The sequence below is a fragment of the Ciconia boyciana genome, chromosome 1 (assembly GCF_034638445.1).
Source record: "Ciconia boyciana chromosome 1, ASM3463844v1, whole genome shotgun sequence".
NCBI classification, from domain to species: domain Eukaryota; kingdom Metazoa; phylum Chordata; class Aves; order Ciconiiformes; family Ciconiidae; genus Ciconia; species Ciconia boyciana.
The window spans coordinates 195112572-195140202 of NC_132934.1; the positions used below are offsets into that span (position 1 = coordinate 195112572).

The window sequence follows — 27631 nt, forward strand, 5'->3', positions numbered from 1 at the left end:
CAACGTTTCCATTACAAATACTTGAAATATCAAAGCTCCTTTGTTGTCTACCAACCTCCCTTTGATCCTTCCTGGAGAGCTTGGATTTGAACTACTGCTGGCATTGCTTACAGTTTCCATTCGTGAAGATTTGGATTGAGACTGCTTGCCTGCTGACGAAAGAGGCTTATTAACTGCTCCAAGAACATTGGCTGCTTTGGGCTGAAACCAAAAATATATTTCCTTTATTTTAAGCTACACGTTTAGATATTGTTAACATGTACTATGCTTAAAATATTCACAGATTTCACTTTCTGCAATCAATATCTTAATTTTAACACAAAGCTATAAACATTTTCATATGAAAGTTACAACAGACACCAGAAGAAAGCTGACAAAGCTGTAATCAAATAGCTAGCTGTATTCTTCTCTCTACCCTTATATTCAGTCCTCTTCTCATTGGTAGTATTGGGTGCTCACCTGACCTTGCAGTAAGCCACTTCAGGACTTTTTGTGCAGTTTGCTTTCTGCTGATCTAGCTGCCTGAACCAGCTCACCATTTGGATCAGATAAGCATCTGTACTGGCAAAACAGAAATAGCAGCAGGACAGCCCTTTCAGCAAAGAAACTATTAAGCTAGCTTAGCTGTAATGGCAAACCACACTATTTTCAACTGGGAATGAATTAGAGAGATCCTCAAAAATCAAATATTGTGGAGAAGATTCTGATGCTTCATGCACAGATTTAAAAATGTTAGGCTTTTAATAGGTGCCAAAATTTCCAGACACTGGTGAGCTTCAGGTTATTCATTAAAGTGGATTATCTTTCAGACATGCCAAATACCTCCAGCTCATACTAACTTTTGAGACAGTTGAAAGAGTTCAGTTACTCCTAAAGAGAATACACCTTTATGCCAAACACTCACGTACAAAAGTTGAATTAAAAGACCATTCCCCATGTTTATCATTATCTAGGATGATCCATCTTCTACTGCAATATTAGATTCTAGCTATGTCTAAAGTTAGTGACAGCTAAAAAAAAAAAAGTTCAACATCCACATCATAGCAGCTTTGAGTGTTCCTTTTTCAGAGATATGCATCATGGATGCATGGTTATACTTGGTTATACTGGTTATACTGGTTATACTTTTTATAGCCAGAGGGAATTTTACACTTAAACCAAAGATTCACTGTGCACTGAGTACAAGAAAACAGTATATCCTTTCCAAAAATAAACCTTGGAGAACAAAATCCAGTTTAAAAATTTACATCTATTAGTTTAGAGCTTAACATTAATCAATAAGCGAATACAGAAAGAGCTTAAAAGCAGAGAGATGTCAAATTCACACCGGACTAAACTTCCTACTAAGGAGGGACTAACACTAACAGGGCCTGCACTAACACTTCCTCCCTTACCACAGAACCTACACGCAAAGCCTTACTGCCCTCAGATACTGTTCCCTGCTCATATCCACCCCACCAACATCCACTCAAACTAATCTTCCCTTCCCAAAAATAAGACTCCCTAGACCAACTCTTATTCCACGTTTCTCTCATGACTGTGAAGCAACTGAAAATTTTTGTTGGTCAAATACACCTCTGCTGCTTGTTACAAAATTTCAGAACAACAAAAAAGAGCTAGAGTACTTGGTGCTAAAAATGTAAAAGACTATAAAAGCTACCTTAGGATTCAAAATAATTTCAAATTATGATATATGAGAGATATGGAGCTACTAGAAACAGTCCAGCAAAGGGCCACTAAGATGAAGATGGGACTGGAGCATTTCTCATATGAGGAAAGCCTGAGAGAGCAGGGGCTTTGGACTAGATGACCTCTAGAGGTCCCTTCCGACCTCAAACATTACATGATTCTGTGATTTTTTGTGATAGCATAAACCATGTTTCTTGTTTAATATATTAAATGTACTGTGACAATATTAAGTTTGGGACAAACTAGCAAGAATGTTTTATGTCAAAAACTGATGAAAGAACTTCATATTGACCACTGATCGGAAATTGGAAGACACACAACTTCCTTTTTAAAACTTTTGCATCTTCAGTAAGAAGTGAATCTCTAATCCATGGAGTTCAAATACTCAAATGTGCAATACAGTGATGATATATTCCAATCAGTAAACGTTGGCTTTCAACTTCTAATCAAAAAGATGCTCCTGTATGTATGTATTTTTTCCTAACTTGCATTCCTCCTCTATTAGTAAGTTACTAGCTCACAGCTAATGCTTCATTAGCAAAGTTAAGTGTAATGAAGATACTGCACTTTTATTTCTTTTGCAAGGTAACAAATGAATGTTCTCCTGTAATCTAGAACAGGACCCATTAATCCAGATGAAAACCACAATTTGTCTTTTCTTTTACTAGATTTTAATTTTATTGTAAAGAGTACCTGGGTTTAGTTTTAGTGAAGAAAGAACATTGCCATTCAATACAATGCATATTTAGAAAGAACAAATTAGTATAACCATAGAACAGTCAGTTATCTTCTAAGATACTGTAAAATGGTATTCAGCTTTGCCAAAGATTAAATTTATGTGATTTTTAAAATCATTTACATTAGAGTTTTCCATAGCTGTCACTTCATATGCAATATTGTAGTCTTCAGCAGAAAAACAGGTTAACCATTTTGCAAACTTGTCAAATATTACGGGTTTGGGTTGGGGTTTTTTTGTTTGGGTTTTTTTTTTTTGGGGGGGGGTTGTTTGTTTTGGGGTTGTTTTTTTTTTGAGACTCTCTTTTTAAAGACAACAGGCTTTGCCTACTATTCCCACAAACCCAGCATAGACAGTAGCAGTTCTCCCTTCTACCTATCTCTTTCTCTCTACCTGTTTACTAACCTTTGGCATATAGATCCTTTGGGCAGAAACAATGTACTTCCTTAAACTTGAAGTGTTTCATTAACTACGTGTTGGTTTTCACCGCAAACACAGCACCAAAAACAAAACCACAAGACCCACCACACCATACATACCTTTCCAGGAGTGAAAAAAGACTTCATTTCCGGAGGAAGATAATTTTTGGTGTTACTGAAATTCTGTAAAGAAAGAAAGGGGGGAGGGGGTGGGAGGGTGTATAAAATCACAGCAATAATCAATGAACAAGATATATACCTTTTGGAGGTAGTACTGAAAGATTTTCTTTATATCATATATGCTTTTGAAATTTTAAACTTGAACAACAATATCTCGGGGGGGAATCAGTGTGTGTACTCATATATAAATATTTATGAAAACATACACATACATACATTTTCAACTACATTATAATAGAGGGAAGTCTGAAGTTACAAGAACTATTGAAAAAAAAAACCAAACCCTGAATTACAACTAACAAAGATTTAAACAGACTTATCTCAAAAAAAATTAAATGCCAAGGTATACCTTGTCAGGTTGAGTAAAATATCTGGCTGGAAGTACAGGGTCTTTAGGGGATTCCAAACTGTATGTTGTACTCTTTGACATAATGATATTCATTGCTACATCACAGACTGTGTATAATTTCTGTAAATAATAAAATAAAAAAAAAAAAAACAAAACACATAACACTTTAGAAGTTCATCGCAAATCTTGACAAAAGACAGTATCTTTTGAGCACAGAACTACAATAACTCACAGTTTAAAAGCAATCATCTTAAACATTTAACATTAGCTTGCATCTTAAACAGTGTATCATGGGGTACTAAAATATAGAGGCAAAAGACAAAAGCAGCAGGCCCAGCAGTTAGAGAGAGCTAGCTTTCATGACCCTTCTATACTTAAGAATAGTGCCATGGTTTCAAAGACAAAGCTAAAAAGAGGAAAGAGGGGGCGGGGAAGAGAGGAAAGGGGCGGGGGGGGGGGGGGGGGGAAGAGAGGAAAGAGGAAAGAGGAAAAAGGAAATCCCAGTGAAAAATCTCATCTCTGTGGGAAAAGCAGAAAAAAGTGACAAATCTGTACATTATGCAATGCAAAAACCTCAAAACCAAGATCAAGGTTTGATACATTCACTACACAATACACACTAGAGACATCTAATGCATGTATTTTTCTTCCTATACTAAGCTTACTCTTGCACTTTTAAAATGAAATATTAAAAAGCACTTTAGTGGATGATTTAAACAGTAAAAATTAGATTACATATATTTAAAGTTAGCGTTTAATAGTCTTACTGAGACAGAAACAGAAGGACTGCAAACTATTACAACTCCCTTGCAAATGTGCAAGATCTACTGAAGCATAGGAAAATAACTGTCATCTAAACTACAATAAATATAATCATTACAGTATACAAAGTATCATCTCCCACATACAATTCTAATAAAGGACATTTTAAAGTCGGTGTGTAAACAAAAAGCAACTCATTTACAGAAGCAGGCCAGAATTAAATGCAATTTCCAATCAAAAAGTATCACCTACTTCATTCATTTTTGGATCATCTGGTCCTTGAGCATCCTTAGTCTGTTTGATATTTTCGACCATTTTTCTGATAAATGCGTGACTGTTGTTTTCATTTTTAGCCATCAATATTTCCAGTATGAACCACAGGCACCTAAAGGAGAAATGCAGTACTCCTCATGAATAAAAATGCAAAAGAAATTCTTTAAAAAAGCACATTTGAGAAAGTGGTTCACTCTAAGTTTTACTAGTATTATGAATCTGAACCAGTCTAACTCTGAGAAACCAATTCTTTAGAAAAAAGGAAATGAAGGTAGGATGAGCAGAAGGTGAAGGTTCCTCTAAGATATCACAGAGCACTAAAAAAGCATATATACTATTTCTCACAATATTTTATAGAAATAACTGCCATTGTTATGTGCACTGAACAGTGTATCAGGGTACTGCAATGAATTAAAATTTCACTTAGAATAAAGTTAGATTGTTTTAACCCTAGAAATAATACTGTTAAAAGTAGTCTTACTCTTTAATGTCCTTGAGTTGTTCAATGTCTTGGACTTTGACATAATCTGGGTCATGAGCTAGAAGATGGATAGTATAAGGAACAACATACTCTGGCAGAAGGGACAACAGTTTTTCTGAAAAGCAGAAGAAACATGCATCAGAAGACTACATATCAAGAAATATACTTTCTAATACAGAGGAAACAGAAAAATTTAAGGTCAGCATACATTAAGATAAAGTATAGGCACATGTGGGCCTATCATTTCTTTATGATGTTGCATCTCATGGTTGATGTGCAAATGTTTCATGCATGCAAAAATTAACATTTTAAGTATCTCTCACTCAGGGCTGCATATTTTCTAGCTACCTTGAGAATACAGCCACAGTCACCCCCTACTCCCAATTCTTTCCTTGGTTCAAAGCCTGTATTCTAAAAGACTTTGAAAAACAGAAGTGAGGATAGATCACAAAATCCATGTTAACTGCAAGATGCGAGACCAGCACAATTGCAGGATACGCTACTATTCTTTCTTAGGACATTGCAGTGTACAGCCTTGCTGTCAACAGGATAGAAAGAAACGCCCTTTGCAGGGGCTTTGCAGTCAAATCGCCACAATGTTCTCCAAACCCACAGCCTACCTTATCTGTTTAAGAAGGGATAGGAGGTAACATGAAAGCTATAAAAAAGTCGTAGTGGACTGAGTTTGAAAGGCTCAGTCCCATTTGGAACAGAGCAGCACAACTGAACTATGACATTCAAAGCATTCAAAACTTTTTCTAGCATCCTCCAAGACTTGTAAGTAGTCCTAAGCAAGGACTGCAGGAGAAGGTCTTTCCTACATTATGACAGTCAGATGGCCAATTTTCCTCGGAAATTCAAAAAGTAAGGATTGTTGCCAAAGGCCCTCTCAGAGTTACAATCACAAAATACACATTCCATAAGGTAACAAACAAATTCCTGAACTAACCAATACTATGCAGAGTGAACTTCAGCACCTCAGAGTTTGATGATGAAAATCAGAATGAAAAAAGTCATACCCCACAAGGCAAAGACAACGAAAAGACAAGCTGTACACCAAAAGTCAAAAAGCATTTTGCAGAAAACATCCACGCTGCTTTCTTTAGCCTAATGGCTGAGAGGAACTGGAGGATGCACAGCACACCTAAGTTATTAAACCTGCACCCTGTGCAACAGGCAGGACGATAAGCAAGGAAGGCATGCTAGTATTCTATGTATATTACTATGGTACAAGCATTTGATCTCAAGTACTTGTGGCAAATGCAAAGTCATAGTATTAACATGCCTATGGATAAACACTTGAACGTACATGTGAAGGAAGGAGAGAAATTCCTGGCTCTGCTTTTGAAAAAAATCACATTTTTGACCTAGTAAGTCGTCATGAAAGATATGACCAAGTCTGGAAAATCTTCTTTCGGTAAGCTTTTAACTATCCCATATTAGGTTATGAATAAGAAGTTCAAACATCTGTAAATCATTATATATAATAATATCTGAAAACTATACATTAGAACACTGACATTTTTATCTCTAATATATGTATTCATATGAGATGTGCTTGAGAAATATTGTGCACATCAAATAAAATACATAATTATTGTAGATTTCACAAAACTAACTAAATAATTGCCATGCATAAGTCAAGTCTTAATCTATCCCATTCTTAAAGGTCTGCATAAATAGGGATAGTGTGCAGCCTACATAAAATAGTTGAATTAATTCATAATAGCAAGGAAAGCATTCAAAATTAATAAAGGCTCACGGGGACAGTGCTGTCAAGTTCCAAGGATACACTTTTATACAGCCATTGCAGTTGATGCAGTTAATTATCAAGAGTAATATCTCTACTACATAGACTGTAAGCCATCATAAGGTTTGAAAGAAACAATAAAATCACCCAATTTCTTTCTATTTAAAGTTATATTTATGTAATTGAAATCCAATTGAAAACTGCAAAGCAGTTTTTAATGTGTTTCAACTGACATCCCACTATTAACTTTTAAAACATCCTTCACTTCTTCAAGCACTGTCCTGCATTTTAGCTAGGAGCTGTTTGTGTAACTAAATAAAAAAATAAAGATGTGGCAGGGAAGAAAAAAGAACATAATTATTATTTCAGAACACTAGCAAAATTGGCTTGCCTTAGACATGTCCCAGGCAAACCAATCCACTATTATTTGTATTAATTAGCAACTTCAATAGAATGCTTATCAACTCTGTGTTTCATTAACTTCCTGCCCTGTACAATTTCTAATATAACTATAGTAATAATTCCAACTGGGTCTGGAAAACAAAGTGAACCAAATCCAGACAAAACATGAAAGGGACAAATATTGACACATAGTATATTTAACCTGTCATGACAAAAAAATAGTATTTACACATTCTTTCCTCATCTCTAAAGAAGACAGACACAACCCAAAAGGTGGGGTGGCTTTACAGACATGAACTACCAGCACTTGAAACTAGAATGTGCCAAAAACCCTCATGACAGGCTTTTATGAGCATTTAGGAAAGAAACTTGTTAAAAAAATTCTTCTTTACTTTTGACTTGCAAGTAAAAGCCCAGCCTTAGAAAACAAAGATGCCTATGCAAGACACAAGTCTCTACCCAGATGAAACTAGTAAAAGATACACAATCAAAATAAGTCTCTTCCCGAGTGGCTTCCATTCTGAATAGGATCTAGAGAATTTAAGAGGCCTGAGAGTAATTGTGCCAGCTTGCAAAAGGTCAGCATGGAGGAAAGAGGTATTTTAAAAACTGGTACCAGTCCTTAGGAAGTTTTCCTTAGGCAAGGTATGCAGAAGTTTACCATCTTTTCCACAAATGCTGAAATCCCCCCAAAATATCTGAAAGATACCCTCTTCACCTGTACCAAGTTTTCAAGAAAAAACATATCACAAAATCACACGTTTATAGATTTGGAAAAATAGCTGCATTAATCAAAGATACAGATTCTCAGCTCTAGTTTTTTGCAGAGGCTTTTCAAAGGAGGTACTATCATCATTACTACTCTGAATTACTGCATGGCCAATAGGGAGAATGACAGGGGGAGACACATACACATTTAAATAGTATGATCTGACCAGAACTGAGCTTCAGCTGTACTACTGCAATAACTATTTTTTAAGATGTAAACAGTTCAAGACATTTTATTTGTTAAAAGCTCAGACTGGTAAATCTGAATGTCGCAAAGTTCACATTGTAATCCTCAAAAAATCCTGCAATCTATATTTAATCCAGACTCCTCACGGATTATAGTACATATCAAATCAATGGCATCACTCAAGGTAAGTCTTTCAGCAAGAAAAATACTGTCAGGCACACTTTGAGGTCCTACTGGATAAAAAGAATCACACACACCTAGGCTCCTCTTCATTTCTTCTACAGATTTTTTGATAGTAACTTTGCAGCTTCTATCTTAATACAGCTAGGAAATCAGCAATTACTTGTAATCATATGAGAAATCTTATACTTTCCTCCTACACAACTAAAAATAGTTTTCAACTTTTCAAGAGGAATAGTCTTAGGATGACTTAAAGGCATTTGCTCAATGGATTTTTCTTTTTTATATGTTATCAAGGAGGGAGAAATCACCACTTTTTTTCTTTTTTAAGTCTAATTAACAACACACAAAAGGATTTCTCTGCAGATTTATTCTCTGATCGAAGTCTAAGGGGACTAAGGCACACGCAGACTGACATGGCTAATATAAAGTCTGTAATTCATAAATGCACAAGGAAATCAGTTATCTGACAGCATCTGTGAGATCAGATTCACAAAAACAGGTCTAGTCTATCCTAAGACGAGATGAAAAAATCTCCTTCATTTCACAAAGGCCAAACCATCAGTAACCTTTCAAAGAAATAAAACTTTCAAAAACTCTTATTCAAAATGCCCATAGCTCTTCATAAAGGTCTACTTTTTCCTATGATGATATACCAGTGTTGTCATACTGTGTGTAGCTTTGACTAAGTCAAAAGGGAAAAGGACTGATTTTATAAAAGAAAAACAGCTAACATTAGTCCATAAAAACTTAACAAAGCATTCCCACGATCAGACTGTCACTGGGAAGAAAGAATTACATAAAGTCATCCTGAAGTGCCTACAAATATAGTCCTTTGCCAGCATAAGACAAGATAAGAAGCTACTCAATATAGCAGCGCAAAGACAGTCAATTTAGTACAGTATTTATGTCATTAAGGTTGCATATTACTAATTACTGAAGTAAAATTAATCATTGTCACTTCACTTACAACATAATTAACCATTAAGTTCAAACAGTACACATAACTGCCTTGAAAAACTACTTCACTTTCAATATACTTAGGCATAAGCATTTGCATAGCTTTTAACGAAACTGAAAGATCTCAGAAATGCCTGTTAAAAAAATTCAAAAGAAAATCTGGACTCTATTTTCAGTTTTCATTAGATACCTCTAAGAGACATTTACAGCCATTCTATGTATAAAAACAGAAAACCATCAATATTTTCACAATCTACTCACATTTACATTTGAACTATAGCACTTGTACCAAAAAGTGACTTCTATTCTCTTACCACTAACTGCTGCATGTTGCTTCAGATATTCCCTTCTGACATTTATGTTCTTCACAAGGCACTGCCTAGCATGAGCTCTTCTCTCTTTCACTGGATCTTTTGCACACAATGCACAAATAGCCATATATTCTAGTGGCAGCCGTAGTCTAGAAAGGCCTTTGTGAAGTTTCTGAGCAAATATTTGTCTCACTTGGTAACATTCATCCTATTAAAAAAACAAAACAAAACAAAAACAAAAAAGGTAACAGTAAACTTTTCTAAAAGTAATATAGACTGTGAAATAAAACATGGAAGCCTGGGTAAATATGCCAAAATCAATTTCAGACCTTGCAGCCACAGAAACATAGGAATTGTAAGAACATTTTTTAATGCCAATTCAGAGCAATTAAATTGAATTAATCATTTGAAGTTCTCCTTAAGATCAGGAGAAGAGCTAAGGTTCAGAAACTGTATAGGAACATGTCACACTCGGGATCCAAAGCCTAATTTAGCATAGTATTGAGGCATAGAGCTAATGAAATTGTTTACAATAGGACGACTTGCTTTGTGGAGCCAAAATCAAAGATTTGCACTGAAACAGTGTTTAGCCACCAGTTACCACTGTGTTGATTTTACTACTGTGATTTCACAAATTTTCATCAAGCCATTAATATTAGAAACCAAATAAAATTCAGCAGAATGACCACATAAGATAAGGTCAAATGCTGAAGAGAGTACCAAGTGTTTCCATTATACTGTGGAAACCTGTATGAACTATGTATGACTGACCACGGAAGAGAATAACCCATGTCTAATAGTTGCCAAAGAACACAAAGTAAAATAATATGAAGGCAGCAAATGTACTTCTACAATTTACTAAGCAACGTATTTCCAGAAAAGATATGAACTTTAAAATTCTCTGTATGAAAATAACCTACATAATTTAAGACACCATTCAATATGCCACAAGCCATTTAGTAACACAGACCAAGGAAGGTTAACGGAAGCAGGTGCAGCAAACAGTTACAAGAAAATGTACAGAAAAGCATAAGGTAAACAAGGCCACCAAAACAGCCTGGCATATTTAACCTGCCAAATAAAGGTCAAGAGGAAAGATTTGTTATCTCTAAATACGAAGAAAAAACATTAACAAGAATAAACAGCTATTTTAGTCAAATGACAGAAAGAATTGAAAAGGGTTTCCAGCTATCAGCCAACGAAGTGCAGAGACAAAGCCTAGCCACTGGTAACATTGACTGCTGAATTTGCAAATGGCATCAAAAGAGATCACGTATTAAATAAAACAAGTCTCCCTCTCCCCCCACCCAAAAATTAAATCCAGAAGAAACTCATCAAGTCCCATTTTCCCTTCTGAGCTTCAAGCCATAGCCTTCCTCTATGGACTGAAACCCTGAAATGCCTGCTGTAGCCAGAGTTGAAGCAACCAAAGACCACAAACCCAAACTGTGAAACCTACTCAAGGTCCATTGCCTCTTTATAGCAAATCCACCCCCCAGCAGAAGGCTAAGATATAGTCCTCTTTTCCTGCTCAGTAACATCACCTAAGTCTAAGGCCTTTGGAAAGCTTAGAAGAGACCTGTGCCTAGTTGGTATATTGACAAGGAAGCATGTCCTCCTTGACTCAGAGGACAACGGCAGGTATAGTTCATTGTTACTGATGGTGGTGTGTGGCACAAATTGGAATGATTTTTATTTCTTTGTCTTTTAATATTTACAATAACCTTAAATTCAGCTCAGTGATACTAGTTCACTGAGAAGAAGGGGGACCAAACTCAACGAAGTTCTACATTTTTAACAGCATACAAATAAAACCCATACATTAGCCCAAGTTTACGTATCTACTTCTCTGTCATGCAAGTGCAAAAGTCACTGAAACCATTACAGTTACCCTACATCTGAGGATCTGAACTCAATAGCCTTGCAGAGAGAAAGGAAACTGCAGAAGACCTCAAGAAGATCTAGAAAAGTTATGAATAACTATTCAAAATCCATTAGGAGCTACAGAGAAAAGTAAAGGCAGAAATCCTGTCCTGACAGAGCTTACAACCTAAATTCTAGTAAACAAGAAAGTCACAAAAAGCAAAGACATATCAATAAATGAGGAGAAAAGTGACAAAAGTGATACTATAGCAGAACAAATTCTCCTGGAAGCTATGTCAAGGTATATGGGTAGCCACCGGGAGACGATTACAGATGCCAACGTGGCTTCACAAAGGACAAATCATGCCTGACTAATCTAGTAGCCTTTTACAATGGGGTGACTGTGTAGGTGTATAAAGGGAAGAGCAACTGATGTCATGTACCTGGAGTTCTGTAATGCCTTTAACAGTCTCACGCAACATTCTTGTCTCTAAATTGTAGAGATACAGCTTTCATACGGGACTATTCGATGGGTAAGAAATTGGCTGGATAGCCACGTCCAAAGAATTCTGGTCAAACACTCATTGTCCAAATGGAGATCAGCAACAAATGATGTCCTGCAGGGGTCAATACTGGGACTGGTACTATTCAATATCTTTATTAATGACACAGATAGCAGGATTGAGTACACCCCTCAGCAAGTCTGTGGATGACACCAAGCTGAATGGTGCAGTTGATACACTAGACAGAAGGGATGCCATCCAGAGGGATCTTGACAGGCTTGAGGAATGGGCCCATGTGAACCTTATGAAGTTCCACAAGGCTAAGTGCAAGGTCCTGCACCTGACTCAGGGCAATCCCCAGTATCAATACAGACTGGAGGATGAAGGGATTGAGAGCAGCCCTGTACAGAAGGACTTGGGGACACTGGTGAATGAAAAATTGGACATGAGTTAGCAATATGCATATGCAGCCCAGAAAGCCAATCGTATCCTGGGCTGCATCAAAAGAAGCGTGGCCAGCAGGTCGAGGGAGGTGATTCACCCCTTCTCCTTTGCTCTCATGAGACCCCCACCTGGAGTATTGAGTCCACCTCTGGGGTCCCCATTACGAGAGAGACATGGATCTGTTAGAGCAGGTCCAGAGGAGGGCCATGAAAATGGTCAGAGGGATGGAACACCTCTCCTGTGAGGAAAGCCTGAGAGAGTTGGGGTGGTTCAGCCTGGAGAAGAGAAGGCTCCGGGGAGACCTTATGGCAGCCTTTCAGTATTTAAAGGGGGCTTATAAAAAAGATGGAGACAGACCTTTTACCAAGGCCTGCAGTGACAGGATAAGGGGCAACGGTTTTAAACTGAAAGAGGGTAGGTTTAGATTGGACATAAGGAAGAGATTTTTTACAATGAGAGTGGTAGGACACTGGAACAGGTTGCCCAGAGAAGCTGTGGATGCCCCATCACTGGAAGTGTTCAAGGTCAGGTTGGACAGGGCTTTGAGCAACCTGATCTAGTGGAAGATGTCCCTGGCCCATGGCAGAGGGGTTGGAATGAGATGATCTTCCGACCCAAACTCTTTCCAACCCAAACTACTCTATGATTCTATAGTAAGATGTGATGCTAACTTGTTCATAAGTGTTGATAACCTTATTATGTTCTTCCAATTTAAATCTCATCTCCCAAAATTGCCTTTCGAAAATTGAAGAGAGGTAAGCTTTAGACCCAAAGATAGCAAAAAAAGGTTAAGGATAACACATCTGTTATCAATATCTGCAAACATTTAAGACTAATACAGCTGGAAAATAAGAAGCAAAAATAAAGTGAGAGACAGTGATGAAATGGAGGGCAAGGAATTTGCACCTAATGTACTGAAAAGAGTCAAAACAATGATGGCAAATTCCGATAGAGGAGAACTGCAAGGTTAACATTTGCAATAAACAAAAATTTGCCACAGGAGGGAAATGACTGAAGAAATTAACAGATTTTGATCACTGGATCAGAAGAAAACAGAACATGCAAATACTATATTGGCAAGGCTAGTCTGGCATGACATTATCTGGCTAGAGTACCCTTTCTGGAACAGACACAGATCTTAGTTGTCATTACAGTAAGTGGCTATTTTCCTCTCTACTAATTTTGTTCTGAATTGTAAAAATCTTTAAAACTCATTTTGACACAAGACTAACATTTCTATTAGGTTTTGGAATAGGAAGACTGAAAAATATCAGTCCTCGCTTTCGGTGTAAAGACCTTCAGTTATTACCACTGAATTTCTGCTGCATTTTTGTTAAAATTACTTATGCAGATGAAATCTAAGTTTTGTTCCATTTCTCTTGCTTTTCATCGCATTTGGGAACTGAGTAAGGGCTCCTTTCCATAGGAACACAGAAGTTTAAAATCCACATAAACATTGTTAAAACAATATACAAGCTTAATACAGACTGTCTTACTCTGGTACATGAATGATTTTTCTAGCCTAGCTGTACCCAAACAACTTAAGAACTTAAAAAGATACTCTATATGAAAATAAACAATATCCACACAGGAGCTATACTTTGTATTTTCTAATATTAAATGCCAATTTAAAGTCTTCTGACATTTAAAATGGGTTGTAGCTTTTAAAGCTTTAACCAGTCACAGGAATTAAGGTCTAGAATGGAATATCATTATTACTGAAGATATCTTCTGAAAGGGATTCCTTCCAGAGGATTTCCTGACTTTTGTCAAGTCAGAAGAATACCAGCAGTTACACAAGTAACACCAACATCAATCCCTCCATGATCGCTTTACTCTTGGGGTGGGAATCCATTTCTGTAGAATTTGCTAAGTCTACAAGACAGGAACGCAGAGGATCTCTATATCTCTACTTACAAATAGAAAGTTATTTCCTTTCTGCTACTTTGGGCTCACAGGCAGAAATTAAGGATGAAAACTCCAACATCTACTCATAAATCTCTCCCTATCTCTTCTAATATTTAAAGGATGCCAAGTATCTTTGCAGACCTCTGCGTTCCAAATACATTCTACCCAACTATCAAGAAACCAAGGTCATTGTTGTCACCACAGTCCAACATACTTTATACATAATCTCATTTCAACTTCTAATAATGTCATAATGCAGCTGGGGTATTACTTTAAATCAATACTGAATTCCTTGGTTTATCAATATTCTAACATTTCACTACTTTAAGTTAACATTCCCCCACTGGGCAGCCCAGTACTATAGATCTAATTCTCATCCAAAATCAGTTTTCAGGATTATGTAGTGGGAAAATGAATTCATGCCAAGGCTGAACATTTTCCATAAAATCAGATTAGCAGAAGTATAACAACATACAGAACACACAACATCTATACTCATACATTTGCTGATAACCCACAAGTCCCACCTAATTTCCTTACATTTATGGCTAGCGCGCACAGCTGGTACTGTTCTAAGGTGATGATTTCATGGTAACAAGGTTCTTGTGCCAGCTTCACAATAGCATTCCCTGCAGCCAGCCTCAACCGAGACATATCAGGTTTACTGAAAAACAAGCACATGGATTATGAAGGTTAATTAGTAAAAAAATTATGTAATTATTTGACTTAAATAAATCCCAGTAAGTTTGCATTGCTGAAAAACAGGTACTTTAAAAAGAAGGAAAAGTTTCCATGGACTTCACCACCCCTACCACCCCAAATCAACAGCAGAAGTAAATTCAAACCAAAAGTAGTTTCCATGCCACCACATTTTACAGCCTATTACCACGTACCTATTACCTTGCCCCAACTTAGCGATTAAAATATTCCTTGGAACTTCATAAAAGTTCCACATGGGTGTGAAACAGTTTTAGCTGTGCACTGGACCAGCACAGTCCAAATTGCCCCTCAGAGACCTCATTTAGCCTGTAAGATACTTTTGTCCAGCATGCTGGTTCTCCTTCAGCAAGGGGTTCCTGCCAAAGTAGCCGCCCATTTCTAGTCCCCAAAGCTGCCAATTCAGTAGATATTATAAGTGACTAAGTGAATTGTATTTTTAAGACAATAGCAAAAAGGATTTAGCAAGTGAAAAAATTTTCAACATGCTGAAAGTATTGTTACTTGACTTGCACATCCAAATTGCACTCCCACCTAGCAAAACACTCTAACCATTTGCAAATTTTCATATCAAAAGATTAATGGATTTTTCTGTAACCTACAACCATATTTACAAAGGTTATCAGAATATCAAAAGCATCTTCACATGAGCCTTGCAAACTGATATCCACTTAATGTGTGCATTAATAAACTTAGTTGAGCTTTCACTGTTCTTAGAAAATTTATTTCAGTAAAGTATATTATTTCTGCCTTTCTTCAGATCAAACACAAAAGTATTAAGAAACTTTATGCATCTCTCACTTAAACCACTAATGAATTCTATTCAGAAGTATTAAGTACAGCTTTTTCCTTTGATAACTTGGAGCAGGAATCAAGTCATATTCTTATTTAGAGATAATTATTCATTTAAGCAGGATGAATAGTTTAACTTCTTAATCATTTGCCCTTTATCCTTAGGAAGAGCAAACACTGTAGTCTTAAATCCATTGTAATGAAAACTGTATAAAGTATTTAAAGAATGAGATTAAAAGCCATTATTAAACACAGAGTGCATGATAAAAATACCTACTAAAGAGCTTAAACCTTAAAATTTATCTAATCAGGCTTTATGCACACCTCAGTATTTTATGGAAACCACAACACTGGGGGGGGGAATACATCACGAGCAACCAAGTGACAGGACAAGAGCTGCACTAACTTTCAAACAAGGCATGAAGATTAATATGGTAATATCTAGTTCTTAAATGATAAATTTCACTTCAAATTGCATCTACTGTGAAAGTGAACCCTATAAAGATTCAATTTTTGCACTTCAGTGACAATTGAGCAATAATGACTTACAAGTACAGAGTGATTGAGCCAAAGGAAAGGGTAAAATTAAGAACTTTCAATCTTGCACAGCTTTGGTAGTGGTAACATTTAATTCTGAAAATTGAAGCAAAGATATTTCACATAAAAGTTGGCCAAATCTTTACAGAGTATATGTATCACTGAAATACCCACAAGCATGTGTGCACGCTATGGGAAGGAAGAGGACTGTGTCAGTTGTGAATATCATTCTTTCAGCTGAAGATGAAAATCAGAACTGTCTTATTCCCCAAAAGGATTATCTTCGAAGAAACTCTTAATTGGGGATTTTTGATCAAATTGTTACAGCCAAAAGCTTTCTGATCTGCATTATCCCAAAACACACAGTTATTAGGCCTGAATTGAAAGGTTCTGTACAATATAATTGCAGTTTTTGATTACTTCTAATAATTTTGAAAATTAGTACCAAGGATGCCCTTATCCTATCAGAAGCTCTCTAAGAGATACAAGAGGGACCTGGACATTTGTTTTCTGGAGTGCTATTACCATTGCTGAAGACCAGATGTTTGAAATGAGAACAAACATGCAACTACATGGAAAGATGTTATCAAGTGCAAAACACAGTCATAATTAAGGTGATGGGCTGCACAAAGATAATCCAAATAAATGCATCTTGAAAACATATCTGGTGCCTAATCATCTTCTCTCACTTTACACACTAGCAGTTAACATTTTTTCTTCTACTCCAGAGAGTAGAATAAATGCCAGTGTCCAAGTTTCTAAGCATTTTCCATGTTACATTAAATTTTAAAAAAGTCATTTGAATACAACCTCTGAAAGTGTTGCATATCAGATGCTGTAGCAAATTATCTATAGCACAGAACTATGAAGTTCTAAACTCCAATTCTCTTGGTAAGCTTCAGTTTAAGGAAAATGCATATAGCATTTCAGAAAAATCTCAATTCAGGTTCATAGCTAATATCAATACTTTCAGCAACAGCTAGCGTCCTCTGATACTGAAATACTCTTATGCTTAGTGTAGATTAAAATTAAAATCATACTACGAAGACATGCAAGATTCAACTTAGCTGTTTTACCTAACCACAAAGAGAAAATTAGCATAATCTTGAATTTTAAATTTGTAGGGCTGTTTATGACTTATAAAATGAAAAATAAAGACCTGGAAAGGACAGTTGAGATATTGTTTACTGACAAAACTCAATATTTAAAAAATCTGACACTGATGAATTTAACCTACATATGCTAACATCTCAAAGAAATCAGCTGTTGTCTTAAAAGCAATCCAACAGAGTCATCAATCCTACTACTTCGAAGTGAGAAGGATGAACAAAAGTAGGGATTTGTTTATTTGTTTTCCATAGTGGGACCTTGCATTCACCTGACACTCTAGGCTGAACTATGCTTTGAAATTTAAAAAATCCCATTCCCTTACACCGTCACTGAAAGTACAATTGTGTAGATTTAAAGAGGCCTGGGGACAGAGTCATTTTTATGGCTGATGAGGACAACACCACCGAGATGATTACAACATGACTAATGGCCTACATGAGGTCAAATGTCTCCTGAACCCTGCCACTTTCAGTTAATTCAATTATCTTCAGCAAATTATACGTTGTTTAAAAGACAAATGCAAGCCACGAACACAAAAATTGACTCTACATGAATGACATCAGATCAAGTATAGTCTTTTAAACTGTGTTCTGTACTGAACAGACAATTTTACTCTTTCCAAAGCCTACTCTAATTTGGAAGGAGCAGTGTCAGATTTGCACAGTAAGGACACAGCAGGCACTGCCAGAAAGAAGATATCCTGATTGCGTTCTCAAAGGATGAAGAATAAAGGTAAGGAAGCGTCAGTGAGATACCAGTAAGCTCCATGCAGAACTGATGCACCTGAAACATCATCTCCTCTGCTTCAGGTTTTGAGAGTACTTGTTAGTGTAGGCGGTATAGCTCACACAAACAGAGAAAAGGAGACCTGCCCTCCTTGCAGCTTAAAGCTTTCCCAAAATGCAATACTAGGAATCACAGAATAGTGACAGTTGGAAGGGACCTCTGGAGGTCATCTAGCCCAACCACTCTGCTCAAGCAGGGTCACCTAGAGCAGGCTGCCCAAGCCAGTGTCCAGATGGCTTTTTAATATCTCCAAGGATGGAAACAACCTGTGCTAGTGCTCAGTCACCCTTCACAGTGAAAAAGTGTTTCCTTGTGTTCAGATAGAACCTCCTGTGTTTCAGTTTGTGCCCATTGCCTCTGGTCCTGTCACTGTGCACCACTAAGAAGAGCCTGACTCCATCTTCTTTAGACCCTCCATTCAGTTATTTATACACATTGATGAGATCCCCACTGAGCCTTTTCTTCCTTAGGCTGAACAGTCACAGCTCTCTTAGCCTTTCCTCATCCGTCAGATGCTCCAATCCCTTAAGCGTCTTTGTGGCCCTACGGTGGGCTCATTCCAGTAGCTCCACATCTTCCTCATACTGGGAAGCCCAGGTGTTCCATCACCTTCTCAGAGGTTGAGGTAAGGCCAACTGGGCTGTAGTTAGTTCTCTGGGTCCTCCTTGCTGTCCTTTCTGAAGATAGCAGAGACACCTGCTTTCCTCCAGTCTTCAGGCACCTCTTCCCATCACCATGATCATTCAAAGAGGATCAAGACTGGCCTCACAATGACATCTGCCAGCTCCCTCAACAGACATGGGTGCATCCCATCAAGGACCACTGACTTACGCATGTCCAGTTTACGTAAGTATTCTCTAACTTGATCCTCTTCCACCAAGGGTGTGTCTTCCTTGCTCCAGATTTCCCCTGGTCTCCAGGGCCTGGGATTCCTGAAGGCCCGTCTTGCTAGTAAAGACTGAAGTGAAGAAGGCATTCAGTACCTCAGCCTTTTCCATGTTCTGTGTCACCAGGGCTCCTGCCTTGTTCAGCAGCAGGTGGACATTTTCGCTAGTCTTCCTTTTGTCACCTATTCACTTAAAGAAGCTCTTCTGGTTGCCTTTGTCATCCCTCACTCGATTCAATTCCAGTTGGGCTTTGGCTTTTCTAGCTGTGTCTCAGACTGTGTTCTCTCTATTCCTGCCAGGTTACCTGTCCCTACTTCCACTTTCTGTATACCTCACAGAATCAGAATAGTGTGGGTTGGAAGGGACCTTTAAAGGTCATCTAGTCCAACCTCCCTGCAATGACCAGGGACATCTTCAACTAGATCAGGTTGCTCATAGATCAGGTTGCTCAGAGCCCCATCCAACCTGACCTTGAATGTTTCCGGGGATGGGGCATCTACCACCTCTCTGGGCAACCTGTGCCAGTGTTTCACCATCATAAAAAATTTCTTCCTCATATCTAGTCTAAATCTACCCTCTTTTAGTTTAAAACCATTACCCCTTGTCCTATCGCAACAGACCCTACTAAAAAGTCTATCCTCATGTTTCTTATAAGCCCCCTTTAAGTACTGAAAGGATGCAATAAGGTCTCCCTGGAGCCTTCTCTTCTCCAGGCTGAACAACCCCAACTCTCTCAGCCTTTCCTCATAGGAGAGGCGTTCCAGCACTCTGATCATTTTTGTGGCCCTCCCCTGGACCTGCTCCAACAGATCCATGTATTTCCTGTGCTGAGGACTCCAGAGCTGGATGCAGTACTCCAGGTGGGGTCTCACCAGAGTGGAGAAGAGGGGCAAAATCACCTCCCTCGACCTGCTGGCCATGCTTCTTCTTATGCAGCCCAGGATACAGTTGGCTTTCTGGGCTGCAAGTGCCCATTGTCAGCTCATGTCCAGCTTTTTATCCACCAGTATCCCCAAGTCCTTCTCCACAGGGCTGCTCTCACTCCCTCCTTTTGTATTTGAGTTTTGCCAGGAGTTCCTTGCTCATCCACGCAGATCTGCTGAAATATTTGCCTGGCCTTCTGCTTTGACCACTCTTGAGCTTAGAGATGATGCTTGAATACTAACTAGATAGCTTTCTTGGGCCCTTCTTCCCTCCACGGCCTTATCCAATGGGACTCGACTAAGCAGATCCCTGAAGAGGCCCAAGTCCGTTCTCCTGAAGTCCAGCACTATGGTCTTGCTTTTTGCCTTCCTTGCTGCCCCCAGGATTCTGAACTCCGCAATCTTATGGTCATTACAGCCAAGGCTGCCTTCAACCTTCACACCCCCAAGAAGTCCCTCCTTGTTGGTGAGTATGAGGTCCAGCAGAGCACCTCTCATTGGCTCCTCTATCACTTGTGTCAGGAAGTTGTCATTTATGCTCTCCAGGAAGCACTTGCATTGTTTATGTGCTGCTGTGTTGCTCCTCAAGTAGGTACCAGAGTGGTTGAAGTCCCCCATGAGGGCCAAGGCCTGCGAACATGAAGTTTTCTAGCTGTTCATAGAAGGCTTCATCCACTTCCGCTTCTTGGTCAGGGGGCCTACAGCAGACACCGACTACAATGTCACCCATACCAGTCTGCTCTTTAATCCTAACCCATAAGGTCTCAGTTGGCTCATCATCCATCCCCAGGCAGAGCTCCAAGCTCTGGGGTTTAAGGGTTGCCTTTAACACAGAGCAACCTCATATCATTGCAGCTTTCTCCCTCCCCTAAAAGTATCCCCAGCCCTCCATTAACTTTAATGATGGAGAACTGACCACATCATTATATGCAGTTTCTATTATTTATAGTTTTGAGTACAAAAAGAGTGGGAAAATTAAATTCCTAAAACATGCATAGTAAAGAATCATCACTCCAAGCATGAAAACACACAGGACCTACAGAACTGATGTATTCACAAACTACTGGATAAGCCAACAATATGCTTCAAGCAATTATGCTGAAAAGCTAACTTACTGCCACTTAACTCCCTAGTATCTGCCATGAATGGTCATATTACAGAATTTAAAACTATGAAACAATTATTTACAAGGAACTTTAAGAAAGACTACACAGTTGCTACAAATAAAACATACTAGATAATTCTCAGGTTTGCAATTTTGCACACACAACATAGTTCTATCTGCATAATCACTGTAGAACATTAAATTCTAACCCCAAATTAAAACCTTTTTACTCCTACTGGTACAATCCACCCATGCCCTTAATGGCTTTTGCAGACATAAATTTTCAATGTTTGGCAAGCAATAGTGGCGGACAACTTGTCACTTCCCCTACTGCAGAGGATTAAGATACCAGAAAAACAAATAAGTTGCCTAACAATCACCTAAAAGGTAAATTATTTATTGAGACTTAATCCTCTTTACACATTTTCCTCTTTCTTTCACTTTAGAGACCTCAAGGGATTAAGACATTTCTGCTTGAAGGCAGACTTTATGTACTAGCTATTCCCACCTGGTTTACTGCAACACGCTATTATTTTTTATTAGAAAGCCCGCCTATCGGCCTTTGGCATGAACAACAATTGGTACATCAGGACGAGCAAGCTGCATAAAAAATTAAACCCAATTTTCAATGGGAAAGAGGAAGTTACACAGTTTATTCCTGCAATATGAGCAATGGCTCTTTGAAGAAAGAGATAAAACAAAGAAGATAAAACCATTAAAATACAGCTATATCTACAGTGTTAAAAAAACTGAGACTCGGCAAACTTATGAAGGAATCCAGCCAAGCTTACCATTAGTTCTTATGAAATAAGACATATAAATTGTTAAGCAGTCTAACAGAATAAAACGTTAAGTACTACTTTGACTAAGACTCTCCCCACTGCATCATCACAGACATCAAAACGTTACCATCTGTTACATACCTAATTTTCCCCTGCTCTGTTAAATCTCCGTCACTGTGTAGTATTGTTGTTAGCAATCTCAGAGTAGAAGTTCCTGACTTGCTGTGGTTGTTCTTCATTCCTAGCAGCCATCGAACCATCATCTTGATGGCCTGAATCTGAAAAAAAAATTGATATGCAGAAGTCAAATCACACCATAAGCCTCATGTTTTACATAACCTTTCTCTTATTTTAATCGCACAGTATTTTCCCAAGTGCTTTTTACTGCTACGAACATAAGCCTGTCAAGGCTGCAAAACATCATTTAAATACTGAAAGATAACTAGACATACTCTCACTAGACACCAACTTTTCATTGAAAGTCTCAAGCATTTATTACAGCAAATAAAAATCGTACAACATTTAGTTAAAGTTTGAACGGTTTCTTCCACTAAGCAATCACAAGGATAACTTGTATTTTGCCAATGGAAACATCAAGTGTTTTGAGGCAAGCTTCTAAAAGTATGCAGAATCCAGCAGCTATCATGAAACACTGAATCATTTCACACATTTCTTTAGTGAAAATAAATCGTGAGTTTGGAGATTAAGTTTGGTTTAGTATTTGAATCCCTTTGTCCTTTCATTTTCCTTTTATACACAAGCAGAGACGATTAAAAAAACCAAACAGAAAGAGGAGTATCCCCTTACAGCAAAATGAATATCCTCATTTGAATCAAGTAGACATCGGGGGGGGGGGGGGGGGGGGCGCGCAGAACCACAAAACCAGAACAAAACACCAAACTCAGAAGTTCAAAACACAAAACCCAAAAGCTTTGGAAAAACTAGGGTATGGTGGAAAGGAAGCTAGCATTTTTTGTACAGGGTAACATCAAATTTTCTCCTTAATGGAAAAAGCAGTTCTAATAACTTTTATATAAATATTCACAATATCACCGAATGAAGTTCATCATACAGTTGATCTATTCCATGTAACAAACTGATCACAATGGTCCTTTCTGATCTAAGTTCCAGGATTGTCATCTACACATGAGTTTATTTTTTAGCACTGTAGCCTATTTACTCCACCTACAGAATTCTAATTCTGTTGGGTAACACCAGCAAGAAGTAGGATGTCTTGTTACTCAAGAACTTAAAATGCAAATGGAGTTTGTGGAACAGAACTGAAATTCTCTTGCCCCAGCTTTCAAAGGGTCTTCCACTGAAACAGCTGTAAGTATGCACCAGAAGATTTTCATAGCAATAAATAAATTAATAATAATAATATAGCTGCTGCTATTAAATAATAATAATAGCAGCAGCAGATCTTTTGACAGCTTACCAATTCAGTTTCTTCATGTCATAACAAGTACCTGTACCATTAGTGCATCCCATTTGTTGGGAGGACGGAAACACGCTAGCTCTATCTGGTCTTCAAGTAAGGGACATTCAGCCAGGGAACAGCCACACGCTATCTTGTGCCCCTATATCAGCTCCTGAGCAATTTCAATTTTAACCTTTGCTTCTCTCTTCTCCCTCCACAACTCCCTTCCCCCAGTTTTACTGTCCAGATCTACTCTAGTCTTCCTTCCATGTAGCCAGTCCTAATCCCAGCTCCTTCAGAATTTTCCTCTGACCGCACTATGTTCCCTGTTTCTTTGCTGGCGTTAATGATGTTGTGATGACATCAGCAACCCTTCAGAATTAAGCATTCCCATGAAATTAGTACAGGGCATGAGAATTCCCCTAGTCACTGCTTTTGGCTACCTGAAGACTTAAACAAACATGACATGAGCTTGCACCGCCCTCATGTTTTAAATTTTTTCTTTGCAGCCAGGATAACTACGAAAGGATAATTCCAGTTGGAAGGAATGTCAGGAGGTCTCCAGTCCAATCTCCTGCTCAAAGGAAGGTCAACTATGAAGTCAGACCATGCTAGCATCTGTTTTATCCGTTGTGGTCTTGAAAGCCTCCAAGAATGGAGATTGCACAGGCTCTCCTGGCAACCTCTCGCAACCTGTTCCACTGCCTGACTGTTCTTAGGTTTTTTCCTTACATCCAGTCTGAACCTCTTGTTTCAATTTGTGTCCCATGAGCCTAGAATTCTACTCTGAGATTAAAAATTATTATATACAACATGAAAATATCAAGAAAGTCAAAACACAAGATGGGTCAAAACCATATCAAAGGCCACAAATGACTGCTTTGTACTAGACATAGCAGCATGACATGAACTACATGTATTTGAAGTGCAAGCAAAAGTGACAGGACATGATAATTTCTTTCTGAGACAGTGAATATAATGTGACATATCTGATTCATCATGTGAGAAAACCACGATTAACTACTAGCTTTACATAAACTGTCAGTAGTGAATAAGTATTAATTTTTAAGATTAAAATTAACCATTAAAAATAACCAACAGATAGTTATAGCCCTTTTCTCTGATGTAGAGGTTATCATCATGCCTCCATTGTAAAAGTATAACGGGCTCCCATCCCACGTAGCAATCCTAGAAACACTGTCTTCCTACTACATCAACATTATGACAATAGCTAGCTCAGGTTTCTACTACTTGAGTTTTCAGAGCCACAAATGCTGCAGGAATATCACAGAACATACAGGCTTGTGCAGTACAGAGAAATGAAACAACGTCCACTTAAAGCACATCTAGAGAAACAGGATGAGAAACTTTATATTGCAGTGTACATAGAAGGAAACAAGAAATATCACTGCTACTACGTAAGTCTCAGTCCACTGCATGGTGCACAGAAATATTCAGTACTGGTCACCGTCAAGACAGATTACTGCTTTAGACTAGACACTCAAGTGCCAGGCGTAGGAATTCAAGTCTAACTCAAACAATAATTAATCCAATTCATATTTAATACTGCACTGAAACATTCCTCTACAGACATAATTTCATTTAAGGTTTAGTATCCAAAACTAAGCCTATATTAGTCTACATCTGTTAGGCTGGATGATACTATAATTTTGTCTTCATCAGTCCTTCCCCCTTTTATACTTAAACTTGGTAGTTTTAAGATCTCCATTAGATGTATTACACAGTTATGTTACAAAGGGAGCCTTTTAAAAAAGGCTTTTAAAACCAGAGTAAAGAAAAATACACTATCAGAAAGATTCATTTATAAACTAATGGTGTGGCCTGCAGCCTTCATTAAATATAGGCTTCTCAATGGTCATAAATGCCAATTAAATTTGCAGATCAATTTTCACAATAACCTGTTTTCACTTGCCAATAAATGCTTCTTACAGCTTTCAGGCTTGGCTTCAACCATAAGTTGCCGTAAGATTTTCTGTAAGTCAATTGATAAGTTTTATCAACACCAAAACGCATTTTAGAGAGATATTACAGCTTCATGAATCATTTAAAAATTAAGAAAAAAACAATTAATATTTACTACTTAAAGTTACATTTATAGTCACTGAAGTTAAATCCTGTCTATTTTAAACCAGCAGTTCATGAAATCAAAACAAACATGCATTCCTTTAAGAGTTTTTGGAGTGTACTGTGTAACTGGAATTGCACAAGTATGAAAAATATCCTTGCTGTAGTCAAATGAACAAAAAAGTGTAGTCAAATGAATAAAAAGCTAACAAATCAACTCCAAACACAACTGAGCATTTCCAATAATGAGTTCTGTACCAAGCTGGAAACCAAAGTACTTACTAAACCAGCAGAGAAGGAGGTATTATGCTACAAAGAGTTTAACAATTTCAAGACAGAAGGCAAAAAACTTCTTAAAACCAGAGCAACTTTATTCAAAAGGCATTGGAAATTAAATTACTGCTATAATTAACTTAGAAAGAGCATGCTACAAAGTACATGCGTCCTTCTAATTCTGAAAAAAAAAAAAAAAAAAAGTGAAAGCATAATCTATCCCTGTTCTGAAGAAAGGGCATTTAAAAACAAATACAGACACAGGATGCATTTTCCACAGTGTAAGTCTGTTTCTGACTGAGAATATCTATTACTAAGCCCAGAAATCATAATACTTAACTTACTCCAAAAAAAGAACAAGCTTGAGATGACGTTTTTAAGTAAAAAACCCAAACAAAACCCCCATCATTTTAAAGTGATCCCCCCCCGCAGTCTAGGTTTTTCTCTAATACACATTGTACACAGAGAAAAGCAATGTAACACATTTATTCATTTGGGGAAACTGACAAATCCAAGAACAATTTTTTCTTTATTCCAAAACAGCACTGAAAGTTTCTTGGAATATCCTAAAAATTCAAAAGAAAAAGGGAAGACTTTAAACAAAGTCTCTACGATATTTAACTCCTATGTTAAACAGGAGGGGGAAAAAAAATTTACTTTAACTGTGATAATATCTGGAATACTTAAGTGTTGCACACCAAACCTAAGCCTATAATAAGGTATAATAAAAATTCGATGAAGTGTATATGTAAATTCATTTACAAAAGTAAAAAAAGTAGATGGTACCAAAAGGAAATTCTTTTCTTCTGGCAATGAAAAAATGCGTATTCTGATAAGATTAGCAATTTTTAAATAGTTACTTCTTTTTTGCTTTTAGAAAGGTGACAAGGAAACAGAGAAAAGCAGTTGACAGCTTTAGGAATCCAGATATTTAACTTTATTAAGTATTATACACACAATCAGAGGAAAATATAGTAAGTACTACTTACTTTAACAAGCGTTTCAGGAGACACTTCTTCATCTGGGACCCAAAGTTTTGTTGTCTTTTTTCCTGGAAGCTAAATCAAATGTTACATTTTGTTACACTACTGTTACTCTTCAGTGAAACCTGCTGTAATTTCCTCTTTCCTGTTTGCTTCTGAAAACAATAAAGCAGCACTCACTGGTTATCTTTAAGCCTTCTGTATTTTATAGAAGTAACCATTACAGAAGTGAGATAATGTTCTTACTATTCAAGTATCAGCAAATTTAACAGTAGTAAAGGGGGGGGGTTGTTATTGTTACCTGAAAAATATTGCTTTAGAGTGTAATAGCCATTGCTTTGAAAATAATTTCCAGTTTCCATATCCAGTAGATTAGAACCTCAAGCACGTAGTTTTAGACAGTAAATCTTTCCCTAAACAACGGCTGACAAGTTACCTTTTTCACTTTATAATCACTATCAATACAGAAGTATTAGAAAAATTAAAATTCCCAGTCTTCCATTTAAACAGTGTATTTTAGTTTCAAATGTTTTATACTTCATAAAAAAAAAATCACAACTTGCTTGCTCAAGACAAGAGACTGAGTGAAGTCAATAACAATTTTGCCATTTTTAACAAAAGGCAAGTCATGAGTGATCAAATGGTGTGCTATATAGCTTGACGCTTTTGCAAGGACTACCAAATTAGTACTATCTCCTTTCCTGTACTGTGCGTTTTCAATTAAGTCAAACAGTATACATGGAAATCTAAAGACAACCATATACAAAAAGAACCACCAACAAGCCAAAAAAATTCACAAGTACTTGCTGAGTATTATACTACAGGAGAAGTAGAATCTTAATACGAGGTTTTAAAAATACTTACCCTATCATTCATTAGCAAATCTTTAACAATAAAAGTGGCAACCAAAGATTTCAAAGGGGCAGCAAATTGATCAGGTGCTAGCATGGCTATATGGCCAATAGTAACCAACGGCGTAATGAGATGCTCAAAATTGCTTGGATCCAGACTTTTATGCAGTGGCTAGAATAAAGGCAACAAATTCAGGTATTACTGATATAATCTG

General features: G+C 37.4%; 1 protein-coding gene across 6 annotated transcripts in view; it reads right to left on the bottom strand.

The window, feature by feature from the left end:
- The window catches only part of PDS5B (PDS5 cohesin associated factor B), a 130995-nt gene that overhangs the window by 14998 nt on the left and 88366 nt on the right, over positions 1-27631 (bottom strand). For all 6 annotated transcript variants that reach the window (XM_072850372.1, XM_072850373.1, XM_072850376.1 and 3 more), the window contains 10 exons: positions 27430-27588; positions 26572-26640; positions 21946-22082; positions 14706-14829; positions 9451-9655; positions 4890-5004; positions 4388-4520; positions 3374-3493; positions 2965-3027; positions 56-201 (listed from right to left, as the gene is read on the bottom strand). In XM_072850372.1, coding sequence (XP_072706473.1) covers positions 56-201; positions 2965-3027; positions 3374-3493; positions 4388-4520; positions 4890-5004; positions 9451-9655; positions 14706-14829; positions 21946-22082; positions 26572-26640; positions 27430-27588 — 1271 coding nt within the window. The remainder of the gene's footprint in view (positions 1-55; positions 202-2964; positions 3028-3373; positions 3494-4387; positions 4521-4889; positions 5005-9450; positions 9656-14705; positions 14830-21945; positions 22083-26571; positions 26641-27429; positions 27589-27631) is intronic.